This window comes from Echiichthys vipera (genome assembly GCF_963691815.1).
Source record: "Echiichthys vipera genome assembly, chromosome: 11".
Lineage (NCBI taxonomy): Eukaryota > Metazoa > Chordata > Actinopteri > Perciformes > Trachinidae > Echiichthys > Echiichthys vipera.
Genome location: NC_139836.1, coordinates 6,116,737 through 6,143,386, shown reverse-complemented (window position 1 = coordinate 6,143,386; position 26,650 = coordinate 6,116,737). Strand labels below are relative to the sequence as shown.

Here is a 26,650-nt window from a genome sequence, read left to right as displayed (position 1 = left end):
CATCAGAACTTGGTATGAAATCAACACAAAATCTTGCCCGAAACATTGTTGATTTGCCATGAGAAGGATTTATTTAATGCTGTTTTTTGCTGCGTTACAACAGTAGCTCATGCTGTTCCCATTAAGACTACTGTCCGCTTTAGCTTGAATTCCTCACACATTTTAGGACAGCAGACACATGGAGGTTGTTTGCCTGAAAATAGTACACATGTAGGTATGAAAATATTAACTAAATTATTATTATAAATTAAGAGTGAAAAATGTTACAATTATTGGCTGATATCCTAGGTTTGGGTATCTCAATGTGTCACAGGAGATATTTTTGATTGGTGCATCCCTATTCCGAACACTATAATTCATCAGTGCTAGCTACCTGTGGACAAGCCCATTTCTGTGGAGTCTTTTCGCCATGACAAGAACAAGACTGTTAGCCACGGGAGACCATACTGATGTTTACTCACAGATCAGTCTGGTAACGTGCTGTGGAAAGAATTTGGAGAAGTTTGCAAAGCGACCGGAGAAATCAGAGTTGGTTTTTAGGCAGATTTAAGTGTGAGGGAACGAGAAGAGACTGTTTAGTGTAAACAACATGGCGGCTTCCACAGATGACCTGAGCGCAGCTATGGAGCAAGCCGTTTGCTTACTTTTTTCTCTTGGATGCTTCTGTTGAATATGCACCGGGCTCCTGAAATTGGGTCTTTTATCCATATATTGACGTTATACAAAGGGCAAATATCCTTTACCCACATGTTGTTTACTTTCTGAGCTTTGCCTCGACGCTGTTAGCACGTCATCAATTCATTGATCTGATTGGTTGATTTGGCCCGTATGTTGGTGATAAAACAGTTTATCCAATCAGCAACCAGTATTTTTTCCCCCTCCCAAAAGATCTCCAAACCGGAGTTCCTAGATATTCTGAGCAAATGAGGATCAAGCAAATAAATCCATCTGGCCGAGTCGGGTTACAAGATCTTTGCACCAACATTGAAAACTGTTAATTTATGTCATGTAAATATATTGAGATGCTTCATATCTTCATAAATAGCAGCTTCAGAATCGTTTTTTTTAACGTTTTTTATTAGTCTGAGGAAACTGAAAGATCATTTGAATAATCTTTTACTACATGGTTTGTGTAAAATATTTCTTTGATGGAAAAAAATAAGGTGTTTCTACATGTGCAATACTACTGTGTGTGTGTGTAGCTTCATCGTGTGACTTTGAGATAATCTATCGCTGTTGCAGATCTGAAGAAATCAGTGTCACTGCTGTAATGTTGAAGTGAGCGATGTCTGAATGTATGAGCTAAGAGCCGAGCTGCTGGGAAAAGAAAAGACATTGGTCCTTTTCAGGTTTAGTGTTCAGTGGGCTGGGCCATTAGCTCTGATTGGGATTGTTAAGGTGGACTGAGCAGGAGTTGCTTTGTTTCTGTACTCTGTATTCAATGAGACTTATCATACTGACATCTCTTTTGAGAGCCTGGAAAAAGTGGCAGGACATTCTGAAGTTCCACATAAAAGCTCTTAAAGCGCTTTAATGTGTCAGATAATCTTGAACATACCTTTTAAAGTGTGCAGTGATAAGTGTACAATGAAACAAGCGTTATTATCACTTGACACTGACACAAACCCAAGGTAACGATTTGATGAAGTGGTCTTTTCTTCTTCTCTGTCCCTTTCCCTTCAGTGGCTGCGAGCGCTCCCCTCCAGCAGGCAGAGTTTCAACATTGTTTTTGGAGAGTGTCCTTACTGCAGCAAGGTACGTGTGCAGCTCGGTGTGACCGGCAGCCGCCTTCATAAAGGCCTTCACTGCAGAGTCAATAGACTTTCAGCATACTTAATTAAGCACGCCTCTATACATCATGTAACCTTCTCTTCCCTGAAAGGCTTCCGAGTGTGTTCACAACACTATGCTGCATTCAGTCACTTTTACAGATGCTACTCCTTGTGTGATGGAGTAAGTAAAGTACGCAATAGACTGGATATCTGTGAATACAGCATGCCATTTAGTCAAAGAAAAGTTTGATTTGTGCACACAGTTTTTAGTGTATTTGGGAGACCTTCATCTACAGTCCAGTCAGAAATGAGAGCTCACTTCATTTATTCACAAAGCCATCTTTCATGCCACTTTTAATTATAAAAAGAGCTCCACAGAAACAGTTGCCAGTGGCAACCATTTTTGAGAAATTAGCAACTTATTCGTGGCCTTTAGTTGCCATCAGTGGTAAGTGGAGATGTTTATAATCAACCAACAATAAGTTTTTTGACCGATTTTTAACATCAGTCAAACACTTTTCAACATTTTTCTATTCAATGTTTTTATTAAAAGTCAATACAACTCATGGGGGAGACACATGCTACCATACATGCCTTTTATTGGGGAGCTTAAAGTGTGTGTGTGTGCTTGTTGACGTGACAACTTCCCAGAAGAAAAGCGGCTTAAAACACAGCTTGTCTGCCGGGTTAATTTGGCCGTTAATGATCGGTTCACGGAGGTCGGCTATTGGCCAAAAAAAAGGTCCAAATAAGCATCCCTAGTAGCAACCACTTTTTAACATAAAAAGGAAAAAAAATTAATTCTAAATATTTGATGCATTAGTGACATTTAAATATTGCTGTTACAGTGAGAACCAGACAACTACATGTGACAACGCTGCACCAGTTGGTGCGTGTCAGAGAAAAACATGTTTCATTATGAGGCTCACGTATTACTGCAGAATATCTTAAATATAAAGTGAATAAAAATGGCAACCATAGTTTCAATTTCAGCAACCACTTTTAAAAGACAGTATTAAGTTAGTAAATGTATTTAATTAGCAAAATAAACTGAGGATTCCCCTTCTATTTCAGCCCATTACTGTGAAAATGGCGGCCCAGAAGTCCTGAGGAAGTGGCTTTGTGTTCCTCCTGTGTTCCTGGACTTTGGGGAGCAGCAGAATCTAGTCCATCCCTTACCTGCCCAGGGATGGGAACGCAAACAGGTTCCAGTTAGTCGGTCACAAATTGGAATCAGAACCGTAATCGTTTTAACAGAGCAGCACGTCTGTTACTGAGGGGTAAATATAGTGTCACTCAGGCTGAGCTGATCTTTGATGAAAAATAAAGCTGAACAAACATTCTCTCATTTCGTCTCCACTGTGTTCAGACTCGGATTATAAAACAGTCGTGCTGATGCTGAACAACTGTGTATGCCCACTTTTCTTCCACAGAAAAATGAGCAAGAATCGGGTTAGATAAGCAGAATCCATGACATTGGTATCAATAAAAGCGTATCGACACCTGTCCAAAAGTTTTCTTGTTTAAAAGGGTTTAAATGCACTTTGGCAAACACCGAGAGCAGCACCCAGGATAAAGACGACGCCCACAAAGACGAACCAGGAAAGCAGTCCGTCCCTGTGTGTAGAAGCAGCTTCCAGTTGTGGACCTGTGACGGCAGACCGGCCTCCTTCACCAGAGCCGTGTCTGTGTTCAGAACAGAGGTGGCAACACTGTCCGTGGCTGTTGTCTGCTCTGTGGTGGAGCCCACGCTGGGCCCCAGGGCTCCACAAGGGATTCTGGTGAGTTTGAGGAAAATCCCAGTCCTCCTCCAGCTGCGGACCTGCCCACCCCTGGTAGACATCCCGTCTTTCCCTGTAGTCCACGTGGGACTGGTCCTTGGCATCACAGTTTGTCAATATACCTCTTCTTTGTGAGTGGAGTTGTGGTTCCTGTCTCTCTGCGGTCGCGGTGAAGTCATTGGTTTTCCTGCCGCTCCATTTGGGTTTAGTTTTCTGTTAAAGAGGGTGATTCAGGTGTTCAGTTGCTCTTTAGGAAGTACTTGCAGTAACCTGAACAGCTCTACTGTCATATTTATGTGGAAGATTGACTGCCAACTGAATACTTCTGCATTTCTTTTTAACCTTTGAGGGTTTTAAAACATCTTTACAAGGGCTTGTTAACAGTAGAGTACTTGGTTCGGAGCCAGTTTTCTGTAAAATTCATCTAAAACAAAGGTGCTAATGCAAAAAATCAGTCATACAAGGAGCTGGGCTGCTCTGGCATGTTGGCCTCACACCTGCTTAGGCTGAGCTCTGGGGCCTACTGGAGGGCCTCTCAGATAGCATGCAGAGATGGGCGTGGCTCTGGCTTCCTCTTCCTCCTCACTGTCACTGTCCTCTCTGTAAGCCACCGCAAGTTCAGGTCTGGGCCTCAATGATCTGCTGACAGCAGGCGAAACTCCATCTTCCTTCTATGAGCACACAGCAAAAAAGGCAATTAATTGATTCATAATGTTCTACTTTTTTTTTTTTTTGCCATTCCACTGTGTTCAAACATGAGTTCTTATATTAGAAGTGGACTGTCTTCGGTGTTTTAAGTGACATTTTTACATCTGTGTGCAGTATATATGCAGGGTTCCTGAATCCTGAAGAGCCCTTTCATACATTTTAAAGCCTCATCACCACTCTAAGCACAACTAGACAGTGTAAGTTTGTGATAACTCCTTGGACCAACGTATCAGTGCAACATCATTCAGGTGTGGGAAGACGAGTGAATTAATTAAGTGACCAAATGCAAGGTTTGTCTTTTTTATTATGATCACCCCCCCATTTATCTGAACACTTTCATGTCCCCATTCACTAGGTAGATTAACACCCCGGCGTAATGGGACCTTCGTGTAACGTTATGGAGCAGCATTCAGTCGGCGAACACACTGACGGTTGTCCTTTTCAGACGATCTCAAATCCAGCAGGATTCCATAAATAAACTACACAGAATCCGACTACGTGCCCACCACATTAATAAATGCATACAAACTTTCACTACAAACTCTTTCGTCACGTGTACACATTGACGCTACAAACTTGATTACCTCGTAAAATGGGGTTTATGACTTTTTATGCTGTTTATGGGCCTTAATTGTTGCTCGATTGATAAATCATCAATCTTTTAATATTTTTTTTAGACCCCCTCAGACTCTCTGGTGTGCCATATCAACATTAAGCCAGCAGGGGCATTTTCCCCCCTTACTCACATCGCATTCTTTGGAGAAGGCAACACATAGTAGCCAATCAGACCGAGGCAGAGTAGGGCGGGTCTTCATGGAAGTCAATCAAACTAACATCAATAACCCCACGCACCAGTGGCTGTGAGAGTCTTCTAGCACCTCAACATTTCCAAAATACTCACCTGCACAATTTTTGCTAGTGTGCCACTGGTTCTACAGTTGCTGTGCCCTAATCGAAACAAACACTTCCCTACACAACTAACCTCATGGTGGGTAAATGTTAAATCCTTGCATTTCGCCTTACTTTTAAAAGGGTTAAGAAAGCAAAGACGTGCTGCCTCCCAGGTCCACAGCACCTCCCGTGTGAGTCCTATGACCCCAGCCACAGATAACTCCAGCATCAGTGTGTCTATACGTACCATAGCACTGATAAAGGCTTCATCAAGTACAGTGAGTTGTTGCAGACCTTACCTGTTGTGACAGAGGCTTCGTGAGGGGTGGTCCTCTTATGTAGCGAGCTTGCACCGGTTTCGACTTCAGCTTCTCCTCTTCTTCTTCATCGTCCACCTCTGTGGACACGGTGTTGGCTTTAAAGGGCCCTCTGGCTCGCCCTGCTTTCTGTTGAGACACACGAGGATGGATGGTTTGGTGTGCAGATTTCCATTCCTAGATTTCGTTCACGCTTTTTGAACCACTGGACTCTCTCTTGTATGAGTGAGTTTTATCAGGTGCTATGTTTTACACGCTTTTGTCTAGTATTCAGATGACACTAAAATGTAGTTTGTGTGTTTATACTATTTTCTCTTAGATAAAACTTTGCCATCCTCCATCACTATAATCATCCATGAAATAATAATATATTTATACAACACTAGTGGAAAATGATTCAGCGACCATGCCTGTTGAATGGCCTTTATCTCCGCTGACATTTACTCTCCGCACTAAACCGCCAGTAAATGGCCACTTCTGTTTAACTAGGGATCAAACTGGCCAGCACTTTAGCATGGAAATGAAATGACACAAGAAGAGGAGAGGAAATCAGGAGCATAATTGGAGACACCCGGTGCTGTGGAAAGTGTGTGTCATCAACTTCTTCAAATTGGGCCATTGAGAGGGCACTCGCTGGGCCCGAGGGGTCAAGAAGTGATTCTGGTGAATTTGAGGGGAATCAAAGTCCTCCTCCAGCTTTAGACCCACAGGTTAACCCTTCCCTTTTGCTGCCGTCACGTCTCTCCACTCTGGGGGTTAAGAGACTCGACAGAGGGAGCAGGAATCTTTGTGACCAACACTTAAGTTGTTGAATGTTCACTGAATGCAAAAATATTTCATATAAAAAGTTCCCCAGTGACTGACTGTATTTATGTTTTAAATAAAAACCTGATCAAACAACACTTTCTGTAGCCAGCACACACACACACACCCGAATCTATATGACACCATATGTACATTACACACTACTTTATAGTTTACTGTATGTGCTCCATACTAACTGTACAATTTTAAAACCAGGCAAATTAGGGCTGGGCGATATGATCAAAATCTCATATCATTATATAGGTCATTTCATATTTTTTCGACAATTTATTGTTTCTAATTGATGCTTCTTCTATGTTTGCTATCCACTTTGCTGATGTAAATAAGAAAAAAAAATATATATAGATACTGTGTTTTTATATATATATATATATATATATATACACAAGTGTTTGTTTGTTTTGCTTAATATAGGCAATAGAGGCAAACTGCAAAATATGTTTTTCCAGTAGATTCTTGGATTTATTATCTTTAATTGCATTGTGAATGTAATTAACCCTCTCATTCTGGGCAGCAAGCGCCTGGCAGACGGCGAGTCCAATGCTGTGCGGTCACGCACCCGGTTATTGACTGATGGGATTTCTGATATGAGCATCTAATTAGTAGTATTGTTATTAGAACATAAATGTGTTTTGTCTGTATCTTTCTTTCAGTATATTTAGAACTGTAGTTTCACTATCACTTCCACGGCGCTGTGTCAGACTGACAGCACAGACGTAGTTAGCTGATCATTTATTGATTCCACTGAAACACTGCAGCCTGTGTCTGAGTCACACACTGATCATGTGTGTTGTGAGTCTGGTGTGTGTAGACTGCTCTGTGTGTGACAGTTGTCTTTTGGCGATTTAATATGGAGAGAAAAACACAGTCTATGCCCGCTAATAACGCTCGGAGCGACTTCGGCTAACTACATCTTCACACACCCCTCAGCCTGTAAAGTAGACGATGATGATGATGCATGATTTATGACACCGCAAGTTAAATGATAGAGGAAAAATATGAAACGATAGACGTTTTTCTATCATCATACGATACATATGGTCATATCGCACAGCCCTAAAAAACTTTCTTGTGTCAGTGATAGAGACAGGGTGTTTCCTGTTGACTGTATGGGACTCTAACACTGCCTCAAATGACTGTGACAAGTCTGATGTCAGTGTGACGCCGGGTTGTGTTTCTCCAAAAGTTGAGTCCGTCTCAACTTTTCACGGGTCCATGGCTGTTTTTTTTTCACCCACCTGTGGCTTCTACTGCAGCATAAACAGCATGTCTACCATTTCAAATGAATGAGAGGACTTCCGATTTCACCAGGCCGCCTGATCTGGTCCGAATGCCCCCTAAGAGCTATGTTATTAGGACGAATTTAGACGTCGATCTAAAGTCTGAAAAGCAGTAAGATCCAAGCCAAAGTTTTCCTGAAACGGGCCAGAGGATGAGTCATCAAATATTTGAAAGTGCCTTACAGGAAAGGAAAAGACAGGGATTTTGATGTAAAAATCCTCAGACGCTCATTTTTTAGACACATGTCAAAAGATAAATGATTAATTAACACAGAGACAGAAAGTAGTTTTCATTTCACTGGGACTTTAACATTTAGACGGCTTCATGCTGAGGCAGCTGAGGCCCCAGACCTTGCTGTGTTCTCACCTTTTCCCTGGTGGGGGGATCTCGTACCTTGGACCCCCCTGCACGTCCTTGTGGCATGGAGAAGTCGAGTCTTCCCGTCACAGCACTGGCTAGCAGCTGTTTGAGATGCTGGTAGTTTGGCTTATCTTGGTAGTCCAGAGTTTTCACATAACAGAGTAAAGCGGCCACCTCATCTGAACACAGGAACACAGGAAGTCCAAAAATTCAAGTCACAATCTTTAACCTTGCATAAAATAATGCACCATCTGTTGCACAAATATTATCAGACATGCCGTTTTAGCTTCAGTAATGCTCAATCCTCGGTATAATATCATTTTTATTGTGTCAGGCAGCAGCAAAGGCAGGATGAACCTGAAGGTCTCACGGTCCTGATAATACACTGCCTGGCAATGGATCTCCCCAGAGAGAGTAGATTAGGCATGCCCACAGCTATGGATATGCATTGTGCGTATGTGTGTGTAAGTGTCATACACAGCCACGATGCATCACACACTGGCCAGTTGACGTGCATGACACATACTGCGGTAGAACTTGTATCTCTCTCACACACACACACAGTTGATGCATACCCTGGCTCTTATCTGTGGCGGGCAGCCGGGCCTCGTCAGCGGAGGAGCACCCGGGCCCAAACATACATCACACACTAAGCCCTCACACAGGTGTGACCTCTCCTTATAAAGAGGTGAGATAAAACAAGACAAACTTTGAAAGGCATGTCAATGGGAGAGCTGTTTAATGTGCACAAAGATATTCAGGAGCTTGAAGTAACTGAGGGATGAGCGGTTTGGTAATTTTGTCTTCATGTAGTCTGGATCCTTTTTTGTTTCCACAGACTCTGAAGGAAAGCTCCTGTTCACATCAGGTATCTAGGACCATGTTCAAACCGTCATCAGCCCCGCGTGAAGAAACGTAGCCTCCTCATTTAGTTCACCTCTGCTGCAACAACGCAACAAAGTTGAACACGACCTCATCAGGCAATGGACTGTGTTGGCCAATTAAATCCTTCCAAACACTCTCAGGTATATTGCTTTTGCTGCGTTTATACCAAGTCCTCCAGTTCGCCCCAGTTCAGTTCAGTTAGTTACGCATTAGAACGCTTACTTTTGTGTTTCCATTGTCCATTGTTGTGGATGGTACCAATAGAACCGCTGCATACCATCTTCCCTGCTTCCTGCCCCCGTACTTCCACCGCCCTTGCTTGTTCTTCATTTTCATTATCTTAACTAGTGATGTCTAAATGAGACTTCATGAACCATTTTCATTATTCCCTCAGTCCACTAGATGGAGCTTTCTGTTCAAAAAATACACTGAATCATCATTAGGTATGTTTCCACTATGGTTGACTACCCTGAATGAGGCAGAAATCTCCCCAAAAACGGCATTAAGAAGTTTCCTCAGCATCATCAGGATTAACAGTGATTCTATAACTAATAATATTCAGCAGTGGGTCCCAGCTTTGGTGGAATACTGTCAAAGATCCCCTCTGTGAAAACCTTAACTTCTCCAACCGGAGACATTGTAAAATTTCACGTATCCAACTGTTATGAGTCGGTGAAAAACATGTTTCCATTTAAGGAGCATGTTACGTCTGGTGTTGTGTAGTAATGGGCATTTTTTTAGACGGAGGGAGCCCAAAAAGAGCAGTCAGGGGACCAAAATTCAGCAAGCTTCGGGCACGTCCAGAACATCTGTCACGCACGCACACATGATAGAACATCCAGAACATGTGTGTGCGTGGTCGGCTGGGGACTGCTTACAGTGGTTACGATGAACAGTTCTTGAGAAATGTGAAGGACAGTCATACATACTGTGCACACACAAAGAGATTCATTCCTTTATAGACAGATGCTTCTGCTACAGTGCCACATATGGGACATCATACCGACACATGTCCACCAAATGTAGTTGCAATAGCACAAAGTATTTAAGAGATATGACGTGCTTTGTAATATATTTGAACACGTTTTGAAGGGCAGCTATGAAAAAACTGTATGGAACATCAACAATCCACATCTATATCTCTACAGTAACTTTTTCAGGCTTGGTCCAGACACTTTTTTTATGTGATGATTGCTCAATATGTGTAGAGGAGTAACGACAAAACATGATTTGGACACTTAGACGGAAATGGGTGAGAATTTTGTGTCTGAGACTTAGAGTTACAGCCACTATCTGGCCAAACTGACCCAACACAAAACACAATGGGTCCCCAGCAATACACCTGCCAATTGTAAAGTAGATCTGATGAACGGTTGTCGAGATATGTAAATTACACACACAAACGCGCAGATTCCTCGCTTGTCAGCCAACTGCCTTTACTGTGGATCTCCACTTAAATAAGAATCAGAAGATCCGACACAGACGAACTCGTAGTCTTATTTCCACATTCTCCGTTAAAGGTAAGACGTGTAAGTGATGTCCTGTGGTCCTGGCTTACCTGTGCTGGCTCCACTCACTGACAGCTGCAGGACGGAGTGTGGCAGATTGTCCATCAGTCTGAGAGAAGAGTGAGAGGAGACAAAAGAGTGAGGAGGTGAGGACAGAAACATCATGAGAGATAACAGGGAGGGACGAACACAGCAGGAGACCAAGCTGAGTCCAGACTGTCCTACAGGATGTTCATAAAAAAGATACACAGGACATTTATCAGTGGGAATTATTACAACTGGAATTAGAACACTTTCCATTGCAATGATTACACTTCAACATAAGAAATGCTTATTCAGTATTTTACTGCAGTAAGTACTGTACTGGCACAGGCGTAGATTGTAAGAATACCATAGTAATATAGTAATTATCCAGGAGCAGAAAAAGAAAAATCCTCCAACCAGAAATGGTACAAGCGACTACCTACCTGGCCTTGGCCTCCTGGACCTGAGTTGGGTTCTTGAGAACTTTGTCCCAAGGCAGAGACCCACACAACCAGTGAAGAAGACAGAAACCCAAAATCTGAAGGTCACCACGTCTAGATGGAGCTATAAATTGACGAAGAGATAGGGTGGTCAGAAAAAACGACCCATTATTATTCTTTGATCCATAAATCACCCCTGGCTGACTCCATTACAGGTTTCTGTTGGTCAGAGCTCAGCATTTTTTCTTTTCTGTTCTTTCTTTCCCAGATCAATAGAATAATTCCAAAGACTAGAAGACATCGAAAGCAGTGGTAGAAAACACAGTGGTTGTTTCACTTGTATCACAGAGTACCTATATAGTAAGGGTGGACTGATTGTCAGTCTGCCAGTGATATTCAGCATTTTTATGTTGATCAGAATCATTATTTTTCATCAGTCATGAAATCAATAAGTTTAAAAATATGCTATTTTTCCAGATCAAGGTAGATTTTTCTGTGCTTTCACAGCGTGAATACAGATCCCTACCAATCACGCTGTGTTGTTTACTTCTGAGAATTTTAAAACAACAATGTAGGCTCTGTAGTACACTGCCGAGACAGTGAACTTTACTCCTTCAACCCTACGTAGGCAGTGCATACCAGAGCCACTATTTCAGTCCTTACCTTTCATAATAAAAGCTCTCGACTGTGTAAAACTCGGAAAGTCACAGGCAAGCACTTTGCATTTTCATGTTACACCCCCGGTGTGTAAAGACCATAAGTAAAAGTTCTCTTCTGCGGCACTTAATTAAACATATTCTTAAAGTTGTACTCCATAAGAATTGAGACATGTTGTTTCTAGCGGCCTCTGTGGAGGTAAGATGTAACTGCAGGGGAGCCGGTTCTTTCAGAGCTTCCATCTTGTCACGTTCACGTCCACTATGTGTGTTGACAATTGTATTTTTTTGTGCTCTTTTGTAAAGTTTATTGAAACACATTCACTTCTCTACTTCCAGTCCGTCCCCTATATGTTCCCCTCATAAATCCACACCCACACATGTTCCTATTACACGGTTGCCCTTACTACAAGCCTGACTCAGAGGTTAGAATTTCCGAGTTCCGATTACATGTGAACGCAGCATAACCGTTGGTGACGATCTGGTCCGACAGACCAACCTCTGTCAGCAGCGTCACTAACATGGCGGCTTATTTACATTTAGCCCACGAATGTCTCAACAGACACACAGACTGGAATACTCAAAAAGACAAGTGGAAGTGTTTTCATTAGTGGATCATATGATCAACCACCATTGTTTTAACTCACTCTTTGATAGAGAGGAACTTAAAAGGCAATCAAATAGATGAGAATCTTGCACGTTACCAATAAATAGTTCAGACTTTTGAAGTGTAGTTGTATGAGGTTCTTATCCATAGTCAGAGAAACAAGCAAGAGTACCTACACAAGCTAAGAAATGTGCCTCTGTGGAAGGGGGCAGCAGCTTGACATATTTAATCCACTTAAAAAAGACCTACCTTAGCCCTTTCCAAAAGGAAACTGAAACCATTATATCAATCTATGCTCTCTTCAAAGCCACCAGACTGCTTTGACATCACCTCACAGAACACAGGAGTTGCTGGTCCACTGCTGCCTCCATCATTTAACTGGTTTGTGTTATAATGGTGTGACTTTGGTGAATCCTAACTAACCCTTTAAATGAAGAGAGATACTGAGAGAACTATAAGTAACGACACCTCTGTAGCTCGAGGCTATCTTAGCATATGACCGAACTGTAAGTGATCATGATGCGCTTAAAGTTGGTGTAAAATGGGTAAAGCAATGACAAATTCTTCTTTGATCTAAAATGAATTTAACAACACTCTGAAGAACCACTGCACTCAAAATATTCTTTACCCTCAGTATTTAATTATTAGGAGAACTGTAATCAGCTGTGTATGTGCACTGTTAATGTCTCCTGACGCTACCAAGGCTTTCCACAAATCATACCCCAAAAAACAATTGAGCACTTCAGGGGACTAATCAGGAGGGCAGGATGAACAGACTTTAACATTAGAGAATTTAATGAATGACCAGTGTGATTTCCCAACACTTCCTTAAGAACAAGTCCGGAGTGTTTGCTTCTTATTGTGAGTGTGTGATCGCAGGGGTCTACATTAATGAGTGAGGTCTATCAATACCTGTCGACCAAGTCCATCCAGAGGGGTCGAGCCTGGGGAGTTTTAGCAGCTTAATACTGTAACGGCCACCACACGTCTCCAGAGAAATTACCTATCGACTGGCTCCATCAGAGGGGAGAAATCTCCTCCCTGAGCCACGGCCGGCATTGATCCTCCCCCAGCCAACAGGCTGGACTAAAGAACAAGCGTGGTCACTGCCACACAGGACCAGATTACACGGAATATGGAATGGGTGGGCGGTAATCTGATTACACATGAAACAAATCTGTATTACAAGTGTTCGAAAATACTTTTAACTCGGTCATCAAAGCTGGGATCTTAAACGTGGCAAAGAATATCAACATGTAGAGATGTGTTGATGAGTAGAGTGCAAGAGGAAAGGAGATCACTTCAAGGAAATAAATGTTGGGAGGTGTGCCGGAATAAAAATAAAAACTCTGGGGTTAGCAGGGAACACTAAACTGGTTGGACCCAGCAGGGGGGCTCAACAATCAATGAGTTTGATCGGACTGAGAAGGTGCAGCATAGATTCTTTACTCCCCACCAACAATGAAATGTTATGATAAGGTAAGTATCTAGTGATGTCCAAATGAAGCTTTATGAAGCATTTTCTTTATTTTTTAGTCCACTAGATGGAGCTCTTCTTTCAACAAAGGGTTGAAAACACACTGAACCACCATTCATTGGGCCCTTTTCTTTAAACCAAGAGCTCCATCTAGTGGGGTCAACAAATACAACCGATGCCTTGTGAAGCTTCATTTGGACATCACTGGTATAGTCATCTCCATCAGTCAACCTCTAGTTTATAACTAGTCAAGAGCATCCATAAAATAAGTCACATCTATAATGTTTTATGACTGCCTCAGACAGATTTTTTTGTGCATCTGGGCATTAATCATAAAGAATCATGAATACATTCTAATTCACTTTGAATGCCCTCATAATGCACTATAGGTGTAACCTGACTCCACCAGATGGATTGATTCTCATTTGCTCTGCAAATCCTTCTGGGAACTCTAGTTTGGAGATCTTTTGGAAAGGGGCGAAAATACTGGTTGCTGATTGGATAAATCAACCAATCAGATCAACAAAGCGTATGACGTGCTAACAGAGCAGGGAGGCAAAGCTCGGAAGGATATTTGCCCTTTCAGAGAAGGAATACTCTCTAATTATGATAAAATTTGCTCGATAGCTGTGCTCATCTCATCTGTGGAAGCTGCAATGTCGACAAGAAATTGTGGTTTCCTCAGGTTGTCCTGTTCACACATGACTGCTGAAACTGGACTTTTCCAAAAAGTTCACCCTGGACACAAAAAAACTCTGGTTTCAGGAGCCCACAACTGCTGTTACGTGTGGATGAAAGGCCAAACCGTGCAGAGAAACACACACTTTCAAAAATACCCGTGTTCGTGTGGACGGCCCCTGAGACAGAACAGTGACGTCAGTCCCTGCCACAAAAGTCGGAAAACCATTAATAATAAGTAATAGTGTGGTCTTGATCTTCTCTATATGTATACCCTATACTATACATACAACTTAATTGAGTTGAATGAATTTTATTGAACGGGTTAGCCAGGTTGTTTGCAATACCAGCTAATAGCATTATGCTGTATTTTGTGCTTACGAACAGTGCAGCAACATGTCCACATAAAAAAGATGGACAGTATTGTGTGTACGGTTATTTAAGGAGACACAAATAAGATAGAAGTGTGAATAATTAGTATACTCCTGCAGCTTTCACTACAGGTGATGGTGGCGGTTCTGTGAGGTCTCCAATTGGTAACTCAGAAATTGTGTCACTGTCAACTACATGTTAGGTCCAAATATGACCCTGTCATTGCCTGCTCCACTCCATCTTAACAACTCTGGTAATAAAAGTTTGATGTGTTTGCCCTTGTGGGTGTAAAGTATGCATTAAGTCAGCGTTACAGTGTGACTTCCTATTGTTGTAAATAATTGCTTCATTGCTAAAGAGAGCCTGTTAAAGGAGAATTAAGATGAAAAATACATGCGATACTGACACTGGAAAAAGTGATGCAACTCCCAGAGTGCCATAATAGATTAACAATTAAAAAGATCAACGGCTACATTAAGCAGTGCTGCCCTCTGTGCATGCTGCGGGCACATTATCAAAGCTCATAATAGTGTTTTGTGCGTCTGCTCTTCTGAATTTTCCTCATATGAGGAATGGCACAGGACAGTGCAGACAGATTACATGTACGTTCACATACACACTTAAACGGTTCTAAAAGGGACCTTGGGCATGGTTAAAAAGCACACGCACATTCACGACACATAAATACACACGCGCACCACTCGCACGTTCTCTACATGCTTTAGACGGGGAGGTGAGGCAGCGGTGGTGTTGTTGTTAATTATCTCCTATTGTTATTCAGATTCCCTAAAGCATGCTGCAGTGTCACACTCTTAACCCTTCTGCTTCACTGTCTTGTCGTGTGGAGACGGTCTTCTGTCCGCTGGACGCCCACCGAATGCTGGTAATTACACCGTTTAGCTCAGGGTTGTTTGCCAGCTGCATTTACCAAACCTCACCATGGCAACCTGTAAACATGGTCGCAGAGATTGGTGCCATGAGGTCAGAGAAGGGCAGATGAGGGACAAGTCCTCGGTCATAATCTCCATACACTGTGGAAAATACTCTAAAAACTTAAAGATGGCTGGGGGTTTGTTCAGTTCTTTCACAAGCGTGCACCTGTGTTCAGAACCACGATTACCTCTGTCGTGCCCACAGCACTACTGGAGCTCCAATCGGAGCCATGGTGGGAAAATGGAAGTTTACTTTTACAGTGTTCCTTCATGTTGAGCAGCAAAAACATGCATCACAATCTCTGTAAGCACACCTCTGTCCCACTTTTTTCCAAATCAGATTAAAATTGACATGGCTTCCATTTGAAAGTTTTTGCTGACAGGACATTTTCTGCCCCTCTTTTACTTATCGATCGTGTCGATAGAAACACCACTGTGGCAATCAGGCAGTCTGAGCCGCGCTAACTCACAATATCGAACTAGAGGGCGCGTGGAGTTGGTCAGCGTAGAGGTTATCTGTGGCTCGGGCCTCCCTCTAACCAAACATCAAAGCCCTTAATTAATGGGGGATGAATACACGACGCAGGTTATGACTTCAGCTAATTAGAGAATTGTTAAACAGAGACAGTACCGGGGAATTCAGCAGGAGCCGCAGGATGGAGAATCGATGGTCAGTGAAGAGAGGGAGCATGTAGGCAATTTGCCAGTTAATGTGTTCCCAATATGAGGCGAGGGAGGCAGAGGGCAGTGGGGCGGGGAGACGAGACTGTTTTACATGTATTGACAACCAAAGACTGTCAACTCAAAAGACAGAGCTTACAGTAGAGTAAATAAAGATACTGTTAAAACACCTTAACACTGATGAAAACCTGTCATTCTTACTGACAGGGTTCCAACATTGCTAAACTCTTCCGTGACTTTTCAATCACCCATAAGAACATTAACATGACCATTCACAACATATAACAGGAACAGAAGTGTACAGTAAACTTCACTCCAAATGTTAATTACTGTCTGAAAGTAAAACAGCAACCTTTTAGTTGGTTCATATTCACTTCAAACTACAGGCACAATCCATACATTGTCCTTTTATTTTAAAATAAATGCTTAGTCTGGCACATGCTATCAAGAATGAGGGAAACAGAGCCAATTGTTCAATCAGTGTATTATTTATGGATGTAATTATTAACTAATTTCTGGATGCACATCTGGAAAACAATGCAGCAACATACGTATGTATAGTAGTAGTAGTAGTCGTAGTATAGGCATATGCTTTTGAGGACTTTTTAGGACAACCCATCAACAAACGTTTATTTAATATACCCAGCAAACCTTTTTATGCAATCTTTTAGGGTTGGGTATTGTCAAGAACCAATCTAAATGCTTTGATATTGATTCAGTAATAAATGTACACTGGAGATCAACATTAGAAAACAAAGTATTAAAGTGTAATTCCAGCGGAAAATCATCCTAGGGTCCTTTTTGGCACTTATACGCATCAAATAAGCCATCGAGACAGTTTTTTTGGTGTAACAACTATTAACAAAGAAATCCGGGAGAGATGCTAACAGACGGACGTGGCTAACAAACGGACGTGGCTAACAGCCGGACGTGGCTAGGAGTCGGACATGGCTAACACGTGGCTAGCTCGGGGCAGCACGGTGAAGGCATTAAAGCGTCTTTTTTAACCACTAACACTGCTCAAAATAACACCAAACCTCTGCAGTAGCATGAGAAGAGTCCCTACACATAATGGCATTTTTTGGGGAACTTTCTTTGATAAAATCCAACACCAAGAATAGACATTTCATCTTGAAAGGCAATTTAAAATAAAAAATAGAATAGAGAACAACAGGCTGAATAAGTGTACGTTATATGACTCATAAACAACTAACTGAGAACGTGCCTGGTATGTTAACGTAACATATTACGGTAAGAGTCAGATAACTATAACATATAGAACATGCTCTACGTTTACCAAACAATCTGTCACTCCTAATCACTAAATCCAATGAACTCTTCTACCTCGGTGTCACTTCTGAACAACTCCGCCAACTCCAAAGGTAGACAATGCGCATTAGCAGGTAGCATCTTTTTTTTCACAATGCACTTCTGCCATGACCCGCCCCCGCCGAATTTTGACTGGTTGACGTGAGTGTGTGACGATTGCTGATATACGCCTCGTCTCTTACGTAACATAAATAATAGCCCGGGCTATTAATTTGATATTTTACGGTAATGTGTTAATAATTTCACACATAAGTCGCTCCAGAGTATAAGTCGCACCCCCGGCCAAACTATGAAAAAAACTGCGACTTATAATCCGAAAAATACGGTATTTAAAATGTGTTCTCTAATTTTGATCTACATTGTGGATATATATGTGTGTGTTCCCAATATCAGACGAGGGAGGCAGAGGGCGGTGGGGCAGAAAAATGATAATAATAATAAAAAAAAAATAATAATAAATGTGCAACAGAATAAAGTGACATACAGTATACTAACTAACAGATTTCCTCAGCGTAGGCGGCCAGTGTCATTACACATGCGGAACTGCACACTGTCAGGGATTTGTTCTCCGTTTATAAATTGGAGGGCTTACCAAGTCCCCTGTGGGCATCAATGCTGGTATATTCAATGGTTCCATTGTGGCCCTTCTTGGGGTTTTCCTTGTATTCTTTGTGGACTCCGTCAGGACAGTATCTGTAGGACAGCCCATAGTCTGCTAGATAGACCTACAGGACACACACATCATTAATTACAAAGCCATTCGACAAATAAAGGGGATTTATCCTGTCCCTATCAGAGACGTAATCCTCATTAAAACAGATAGCTGGGGCGGCCGGTGGTGAGTGGTTAAAGCAGCGGCCGCAGGTTCGACTCCGACCTGCGGCCCTTTGCTGCATGTCTCCCCCTCTCTCACCCCATTTCCTGTCTGTCCTATCTAATAAAGGCTTGAAATATAATCTTTAAAAAACAAACAGATAGCTGATAATGGACCATTTGCATTATTAGAATCATCTGTACACAGCAGCATAGCCCTTGATTACGTTATATATGTAAAATGTATTTTCTATAGAATATATTAGACCTCACTATGCACATGCAGGATAATTAGCGAATAGCCACAGTAGACCAACCTGTTCAGGGTCTCTGCAACCTAGCATGAGGTTGGCAGCTTTAATGTCTGCATGGACATACTCGTTCTCATGAATATACTCCAGTACATCCACCTGACAAAGGCCAAAGACAGAGAATACACTCAAGAATGACAATTATGATTAATATGTTCGGTTCACGTCATGGCAGAGAGGGGTCATTATCTGTTAGAGTGGCCCGTGAGCTCCAGCTTCTTTATACAACAATAAATGAACCTTCAAAACACAGTCTTTTTATGAGGCGATCTCACCAGTCCTCGACCAAGCTGGAGGACGGTGGCCCTCTTCAGTTGACCTCCGCTGTGCATGAACACTTTCTGAAGGTCACTGCCCAGTCGGTCCATGGCCATGAAACGATATCTGCAAGGGAGGGGGAAAGATCCAGTGTCAAAATTTCTTTTTCTTCATTCTGAAAAAACATCCTATCTCCTAATTCCTGTGGCTCTTGGGTTTGCAAAAAAAACTGTTTATTTATGAAAGAGAAACAAATAAATAAAAACAAGGTTAACCAAAGAAGAAGGTTTGATTCAGACATTTAGCATGCAATCCAACGACCTTGCAATAGATGCTATCGCCTATTCACTAGTAGATAATGGAGAGAGGAAAGTTACAATGACTATAATATTATTTGCCTTAAAAAGGATGTTTTATTTACCAAGTATTACCAAGGTAATGAAATAAACTAGAATTGCTGCCGTGCAGTTGTATGACTCTGCCAGACAGTCACGTTATTCCCGATGGTGTGTCGTGAGTCTGGTGTGTGTAGAGGTCTGTGTGTGTGTGTTACAGTTGTTTTCTGGCCATTTAATAAAGAGAGAAACTTCATCTACACACACCCCTCAGCCTGTAAAGTGCATGATTCATGACACTGCAAGATAAACGATAGAGCAAAATATGAAACGATAGATGTTTTTCTATCCTCGTAGGATACATATCATCATATCGCACAGCCCTAGTGTAAACTACATTTTGTTTTTACGGTTATACCTGCTTTTACAGTAACATGTCATCTGTATCTGGATCTGTTCACACCGCAGGCATTAATGCACAATTCAGATTTATTGCTGAAATCCGATTTTTTTGTTTGTCTGTTCACATTCCGTCTTTAAATGCGGCCAGTCTACGGATTTCTGTCTGAACAGCTCACGCTCTCAAAGTGACTCGCATGCGCAGTTAATCATTGATGACATCACGCTACTGCGGTGTTTACAGAAGTGAACATGGCAACAGCAACTGGTATTGTAGGACTTTATGGCTTTGCTTGTACCAAATTGTCACCCCAAATACTAATGAGGACTAAAACTTCACTCTCCCTCCACTGGCCGCCTGCTTCACTGCTGTCCTCCATGTTTGTTTTGATTCTGTTCCTGGCCCCCGCCTGTGGCACACTTTTTTTTTTTAATCAACTATTGGAGAATTTGAGAATCGGAGCAGCGGGGGCGGTGTTGCAGTCACTCTACCGCACCGTTGTGACGAAAAGAGAGCTGAGCCGGAAGGCAAAGCTCTCGATCTACCGGTCAATCTTCGTTCCTACCCTCACCTATGGTCATGAAAGCTGGGTCATGACCGAAAGAACGAGGTCGCGGGTACAAGCGGCCGAAATGGGTTTTCTCAGGAGGGGGGCTGGAGTCTCCCTTAGAAATAGGGTGAGAAGTTCAGCCATCCGTGAGGAACTCGGAGTAGAGCCGCTGCTCCTTTGCGTTGAAAGGAGCCAGTTGAGGTGGTTCGGGCATCTAGTAAGGATGCCACCTGGGCGCCTCCCTAGGGAGGTGTTCCAGGCACGTCCAGCTGGGAGGAGGCCTCGGGGAAGACCAAGGATTAGGTGGAGAGATTATATCTCCACACTGGCCTGGGAACGCCTCGGGATCCCCCAATTAGAGCTGGTTAATGTGGCCCGGGAAAGGGAAGTTTGGGGTCCCCTGCTAAAGCTGCTGCCCCCGCGACCCGACCCCGGATAAGCGGATGAAGATGAGATGAGATGAGATGAACTATATTTGTCATTCATTTACAAAACATTGCAGTGCGGGTCAGAATGATGTCAAAGTCCTATTAAATGCGACCTGGCTGTTCAGATTGCGGTCACATTCAAAAAAATCAGATGCATATCCGAGTCAGTAGCACATTCAAAAGTGATTCTCATTCGAAAATGTCAGATTCAATGAGACTTGTGCCTTTCACTAAAACAAATCAGATATTGGTCAGATATGAGCGGAAAAAACTGATACAGGTCACTTAGAACTGCATTGTGAACGTAGCGGTTCGGCCTGCATTGGGATTTCATGCAACTAAGTTAGCCAAACAGACTTGTCTTGCTAACATGACATGTTTGTCCCAGGTCAAGGACAGCATGGACGGGCCTCATTCTTTTCAAATCACTTTTTAAGAGGGTAGACTTGCTAGCTGCTGCTACTACATGCAGCTTAAGCTAACAGGACGAGGTGGATCTAGGTGACCTTTCAACTTGCGAGGGGAATACTTTCTTAGGAATGTGATCACGCTGAATGGATTGTGACACCTGACTGGGATCCGATCACAATGCAATCTGCTTGCATTTACACAAGCATTAACATGTGTTTTTTTTAGATAAGATATCCAAGTACAAATCACATGTGTAAACAGAGTCTAAGGAACAACACCTGTTAGTATTATTTGCACCTGCTGATATTTTCTTCAAATACTGCTGTCACAAAAACATCCCCCATTGTATAGTAGTCCCATCTTATGGTGCAACATATTAGAAATAAACCTCAGTAATACTGTAAAATGCAGAGAAAATGTTGTTTCTTAACTTAAAAGAGCGCAGATGCATTATGGTTATTATCTAATTATCTGATTTGTCCACCAACTGCTGGCTTTGTCAATACCTGAGTTCATTATATTCTGCGAGTCCTGATCCCCAGTACGTTGGGATGCCCAGGAAGTCCAGTTTCCTGCTTCTCTTCCATTTTTGCACTGGAATACAATTGGAAGAGGAATAATGTCAATCTGTGTTCACTCATTAATAGTTTTACACTTCGGTGCTGTAGAAAAAGACAGAATAACAGGAGTCAAACCACTAGACTAAATTACATTATTTTTTCATTTGCTAACATTGGTCAGTACTGAAGCCACTTTGTTCACACCACTCTTCACGCAGTCTGTATGTCATTACCAGCATGCCTCTTGGCCAAACAGTTCATCTGAGGTTCAAAACTCACTCAAACCCCCAAAAAACTTCATACAGGTCTCAAAAGAAGCTCGATGGACCAAACACACAAACAGCATTACATAGTGATAACCTTTTATCTTTCACCAAAATCAGGACCTTATTCTATAAAAAGAAAAACACATTTTCTCTTTATTGACTGAACTAAAGTATATGGAAGAAGAATAAATGAGAAAAGGTGCCGTTTGCTTCAATAACCTTCATTTGTTTTCCGATCCTTTGCATATATATGTAATCATTTACAAAACATTTACAACAATATACAGTATAATCACTCATACTGTAACTGTACAGTTGTGTGAGGGTTCAAGTCCTCCATCTCTCCTGCATTTGGTCACAAGTTCTCATCAACGTCTCATCACGTGTCATCTTTTTCAGATGAAATGACAGTCAGCTGTGTTTGGAATTCACTTGTAAATATTCTGCTAACATTTTCTAAATATTTCAGTATAGCTTCTGTGAAAAATTAACAGTCTGTTTTAAATGTGCAGTTTTGAAAACAGTGTGTTCACATTTAATAAATGTGCTGCTAATACAGAGGTTTGCAGATGATGGAGTATGAAAAGAAAAGAGTTCATGGATTTTGGGACCACGTTGGTCATTGAATGCATTTTGTGAAATGTGAGAATGACGGTAATGAGTTTTGATAATGTGACTTCAGTACTGACCAATGCATGTTAGTAATCGAAATTAACTGTAAACTCAAAACCACAATGGCTCTATTAAGAAAGAAGAATTGGCAAAGGCAACAAGAAAAATGTCCCAGTGTAATCATTCCCGAACCTTGACCCAACCCCCAGCCTTACACTATGTTTCCAAGAGGAATCTGAACAAAAGCCTTTTACTTCATGAAAAGTAGGAAATGTTTAGTCCAGAATTTGTCCTTGTAAGTGTAATACATATCAATCGTACAGTATTGAGGGTACAAACACACAACTGCAAACACACACAGACCCAAGACAAAGCAGTGGGCCTGGCTCAGGGCTCGATGGCGGCTGGCCTGACTGGCTCTCGACCAGACTAGCAGGTGGTCAGGGGCTCAGTGGAGGCCCAGGCATCATTACGTGTGAGTGGCTTCCTCTCTCTTGTACCTCTCCAAACGGAGGCGTTGGAGAGCTCAGACAAGCGCTGAGAGGGGGGCTAACTGCCACTGAGGTGCATGTTTGCTTTGGCTTATTATTAATTACTGTGCTGCAGGCTGCAAAGCCTCTGTGTCTGCGGCCACTTCATCAGTCAAACACACTTGTGCTCCAGTGAGCTGCCGGGACGCTGGACGGGTGGTGCTACTCACTGCTCTCTGGTTTGGCTGCCCTCTGGTAGAACTTGAGCTCCGAGAACAGGGGGCCGTTCTCCTGGTACTCCTGCACATCAAAGTGCACATATCAACAATTGAATTATCACTAGTTAAAGAAGCACTTTGGCACAAATGTCAAAACATGTCTTGTAATAGGTAAGACATTAGTATCCTAATAAGCACCAAACCCACTTTTGTATTCTCTTCTTTTTTTAAAGCTTTATTCCTTTTGTCTCTCAATAGCTGGATGAAACATGGCATCCCAACAAAAGCCTTTTCCATTTGGATTCAATTAAATGAAAGAAGAATCCCTCTTCCCTCATTCCTTTGCTTCTACCTCTTTCCTAGAAGGAGGACCAAGGAGGTACACAATATTTTCCGATGCAATGAGAGAGACAAATGATCCGGCATATAAATATATGCCTAATAGCTGGTACACGAATACTGTGTACAGTATAAACAGTATGGGCGGTAGGATTTTGGCTACGGTATGGATTTTGACCCTACAGTGTAAGTGGCAGATATTAACTGGCCCTTTGAGAAGAAGCCTATGGGAAAAAGTAATTTAAGACCGTAGTGGCGGTTGTTGACTGCTGTTTTCTCTCAAATCCCGGTACATCTGTCTCGCGCTTCAAATACCGGTAGTATTTGTTTATAACTGTCACTGTGAAGCCTGTGTGTTTACTCTGCAACAGTGTATATGGGTCTGAAGCAAAAATCTTAATTGTTAAAGTAACTAGTGACTGAAGTCCTCAGATAAATGTAGTAAAAAGTAGAATATTTCCCACTAAATTGTAGTGCAGTAGGGCAGTTTTTTACCCTCTTAGTTTTCTGTGTCAGTGATAGTGGCAGAATGTTTACTGTTGACTGTACAGGACTCTCACAACGCCTCAAAACCAACTGTCTGTTGCAGTCTAATCACATTGGCCACTGAAGTGGGACGTGAGTTGCACTTCTCCAAAAGTCTGTTTCCACTTTTCACTGCAGCCTAAATGCACTACCCCACTGTGTGTGTGCCACTGCAGGATACCCTGCTTCCCCTAAACAGAAGTGAAGTGCAAAAGGTTGGAGGAACCATCACACTAATTTAAATTCCATTGGGCTATGTTGTCCAAAGTTTTGGGCATCATTTGTTCGAATTTTCACACACACTTTCCCAAACCAAATCACATAATCTTCGGTGAAGTTGAGACTAAAAAAAAAGAGGAAACATCACTTTGCTGTGAACAGTTTTAATGTGCATCCTCATAACAGCGGATTTCTACTTCCAACACACATTGCAGAAGAGCATCTAGCAGTCAACTAAAATTTGAAAAAGCATTATTGTGTCCTTTAAGATGGATAGGCTATATACTCACCACTTTTATGACAAAGTCTGCATCTGCTTCAACGGGTCTATCCACGTCACGGGAGGCTTTGGGACAATAGGAGAGGAGAGAGAGGAAAGATCAGACAACATACAGGCTACAGAGTTATGATACATTATGTGAAGTCTTTACTCTTGGATGATGAATATTTTAAATTAACAAAAAGCAGTGCTAATGAGCACAAATGATTTTGTAAATGTTAAGAGTTACTGCTGATTGGAAAGGTCTTCATAGATTATAGGGGTAGGGGTCTGTTGTGAAATACACGACAAATTACTGTTGCAATCCGATCTGTTTAAACTGCTTTCACAACCAAGAGAAAAACCGATCAATCAGAGTAATGTCTCCCAAAAACAACGTGTGAATCTAACTGCAAAAGGGAAATGCATACTTATGTGACAGAATGTGATTGTACAGGGTGTGTGAGTGTGTGTAGTGGTGTCATCAGGCACAGCGTTCTCATTACCAAGATAAATCAGTCCACAGCCACCCTGACCGATGATTTTGCCCAGCCTCCATTTCTTCTTCTCACCGTCGGTCAGTATGAAGCCCTCTGGGAGTGGTTTGGGTAACGCCCTCTTTCTTGGTGGTGCCATAACAACTGGGCAAGTTTCAGAGAGTATTCATTAGAAAATATCAGGGGAATATTTTACATGAGGTGATCTGATACACCAGCTTTATTTTCTCTTCTCATGCACTGACTGAATTGCCACTCAGAGTTGTTTCTTGATCCGCCAGGCTTCAATGGCTCCACCACCAATTCAACATGTTGAATCGACCAAAACCAGCTGATGAGCGTAGAGAAGTGCCAACGGTGCAGGACACACCGCAAAAACTAGGCCGATGGGCGCTTTATGTACGCATCTGACCAGTCCCAGCCTTGTCAGATGCGTACATGAACTGATGAAGCCTCTTGGATGAGAGGTGAAACATCTTCTTAGAAAAATAACCAAGTCCAGCTGCTTTTGACTGAAATTGCTTTGGGGACCACTACAGTTGGTGAACTGTGTTAGAGACTGAGTCAGAATGGACCAAGATCAAAGCAGAGCAGTGTGAGAAACTAGTGATGTCCTGTGGGTGCAGATGTTCTGAAATCATTCAAAGCTGTGGCCTCTACACTTCCTGTTCATTTTTTAATCTTAGAGAAGAAAAACATTGATGAAATCTTCTCTTCTTACACAATGATTACTGTTCTCTAATTTTACTCACTGTTTTTTTGTTTTGTTCTTCACAAAAAAAAGTTTTTGTTGAAGCGGTTAAAAATAACAGAATAAATCAAGTATTTATAATTTGTTCTATAATTTCGATCTCCAGTGTATGTATATGCATTATTTATATAAAGTGGGAGATTACAGAAGTACTGCAACAATTTGCATTTGTATTGTCCCCCCCGAAGGAAGTTAAGTGTTAACTATGGTAACTTGTCTGTATGTCTGTACAGTTGAAATCCCAGGTTGGTTTGGTAATCCGTGGATTACTATGACAATCATGTGGGTTAAAAACACTCTTCCCTTTAAACAATCAGACAAGCACAGAATGAAGTGTCTGATCCACCTCTTTTTTTCCACCCTGAGTTCCAGCTTTTACCTTCTGGTGGAAGATGCATTGTCCCTGATGCCTGAGCCGTTACACCATTAAGATTCTCAACACTAACAGGTCATGTAGGATGGCCAAGAGGATTCCTGTCTATGAAGTTATCATCTTATCCCAATGAACGTTGGCTTTCATTACGCGCCTGGTTAAACGAAACCAAAGAATGACAACAGAAAGCACTTGGCAGTTGAAGATAAAACAACCGAAGACCGTGAAACACACTGCATGTTAGATGACACGCGGCAGTTATTGGTTCAAACAACTCTGCTGTAGAAGACAACATTTAGAAAGCTAAAGTAGCACCCAACTGGCAGCTAACTTAGCTAGGAAGCAGCTCTTCTATGGGACTTATGCTTGAATATGCACCGACCTCCAGAGGGATTCCCAGCTGTACGTCGTCAGTTGAGCCTTTTGTGTGCAAATATATCGACACACTGTCGTTATAAATACTTTATAATAAATGTCCTACTGAAATGTTTGGCTTTTTACCATAAACTGCCCCTTAACGACCCGGTGCGA

At 42.0% G+C, this 26,650-nt stretch overlaps 2 protein-coding genes across 2 annotated transcripts in view; one reads left to right on the top strand and one right to left on the bottom strand.

The window, feature by feature from the left end:
• Positions 1-2,914, top strand: part of fancl (FA complementation group L) — a 38,056-nt gene extending 35,142 nt beyond the window's left edge. The window contains exons 13-14 of the mRNA XM_083923357.1: positions 1,684-1,755; positions 2,847-2,914. Of these exons, the coding sequence (XP_083779483.1) occupies positions 1,684-1,755; positions 2,847-2,882 (108 nt within the window). The 3' untranslated portion in view covers positions 2,883-2,914. The remainder of the gene's footprint in view (positions 1-1,683; positions 1,756-2,846) is intronic.
• A 381-nt stretch (positions 2,915-3,295) lies between these two features.
• LOC310954058 (serine/threonine-protein kinase VRK1-like) lies at positions 3,296-26,642 on the bottom strand (the record flags this gene model as incomplete). The annotated part of the gene is made up of 14 exons (XM_083923356.1): positions 26,502-26,642; positions 25,005-25,139; positions 24,530-24,585; positions 23,169-23,238; positions 21,537-21,624; positions 18,924-19,032; positions 18,655-18,747; positions 18,117-18,249; positions 10,796-10,916; positions 10,379-10,437; positions 7,942-8,114; positions 5,452-5,598; positions 4,051-4,224; positions 3,296-3,766 (listed from the first exon to the last, which is right to left on the bottom strand). The coding sequence occupies exons 2-14, from the start codon at positions 25,132-25,134 to the stop codon at positions 3,296-3,298; spliced, it is 1,824 nt and encodes a 607-aa protein (XP_083779482.1). The 5' UTR covers positions 25,135-25,139; positions 26,502-26,642.
• Between the last annotated feature and the right edge of the window lie 8 nt (positions 26,643-26,650).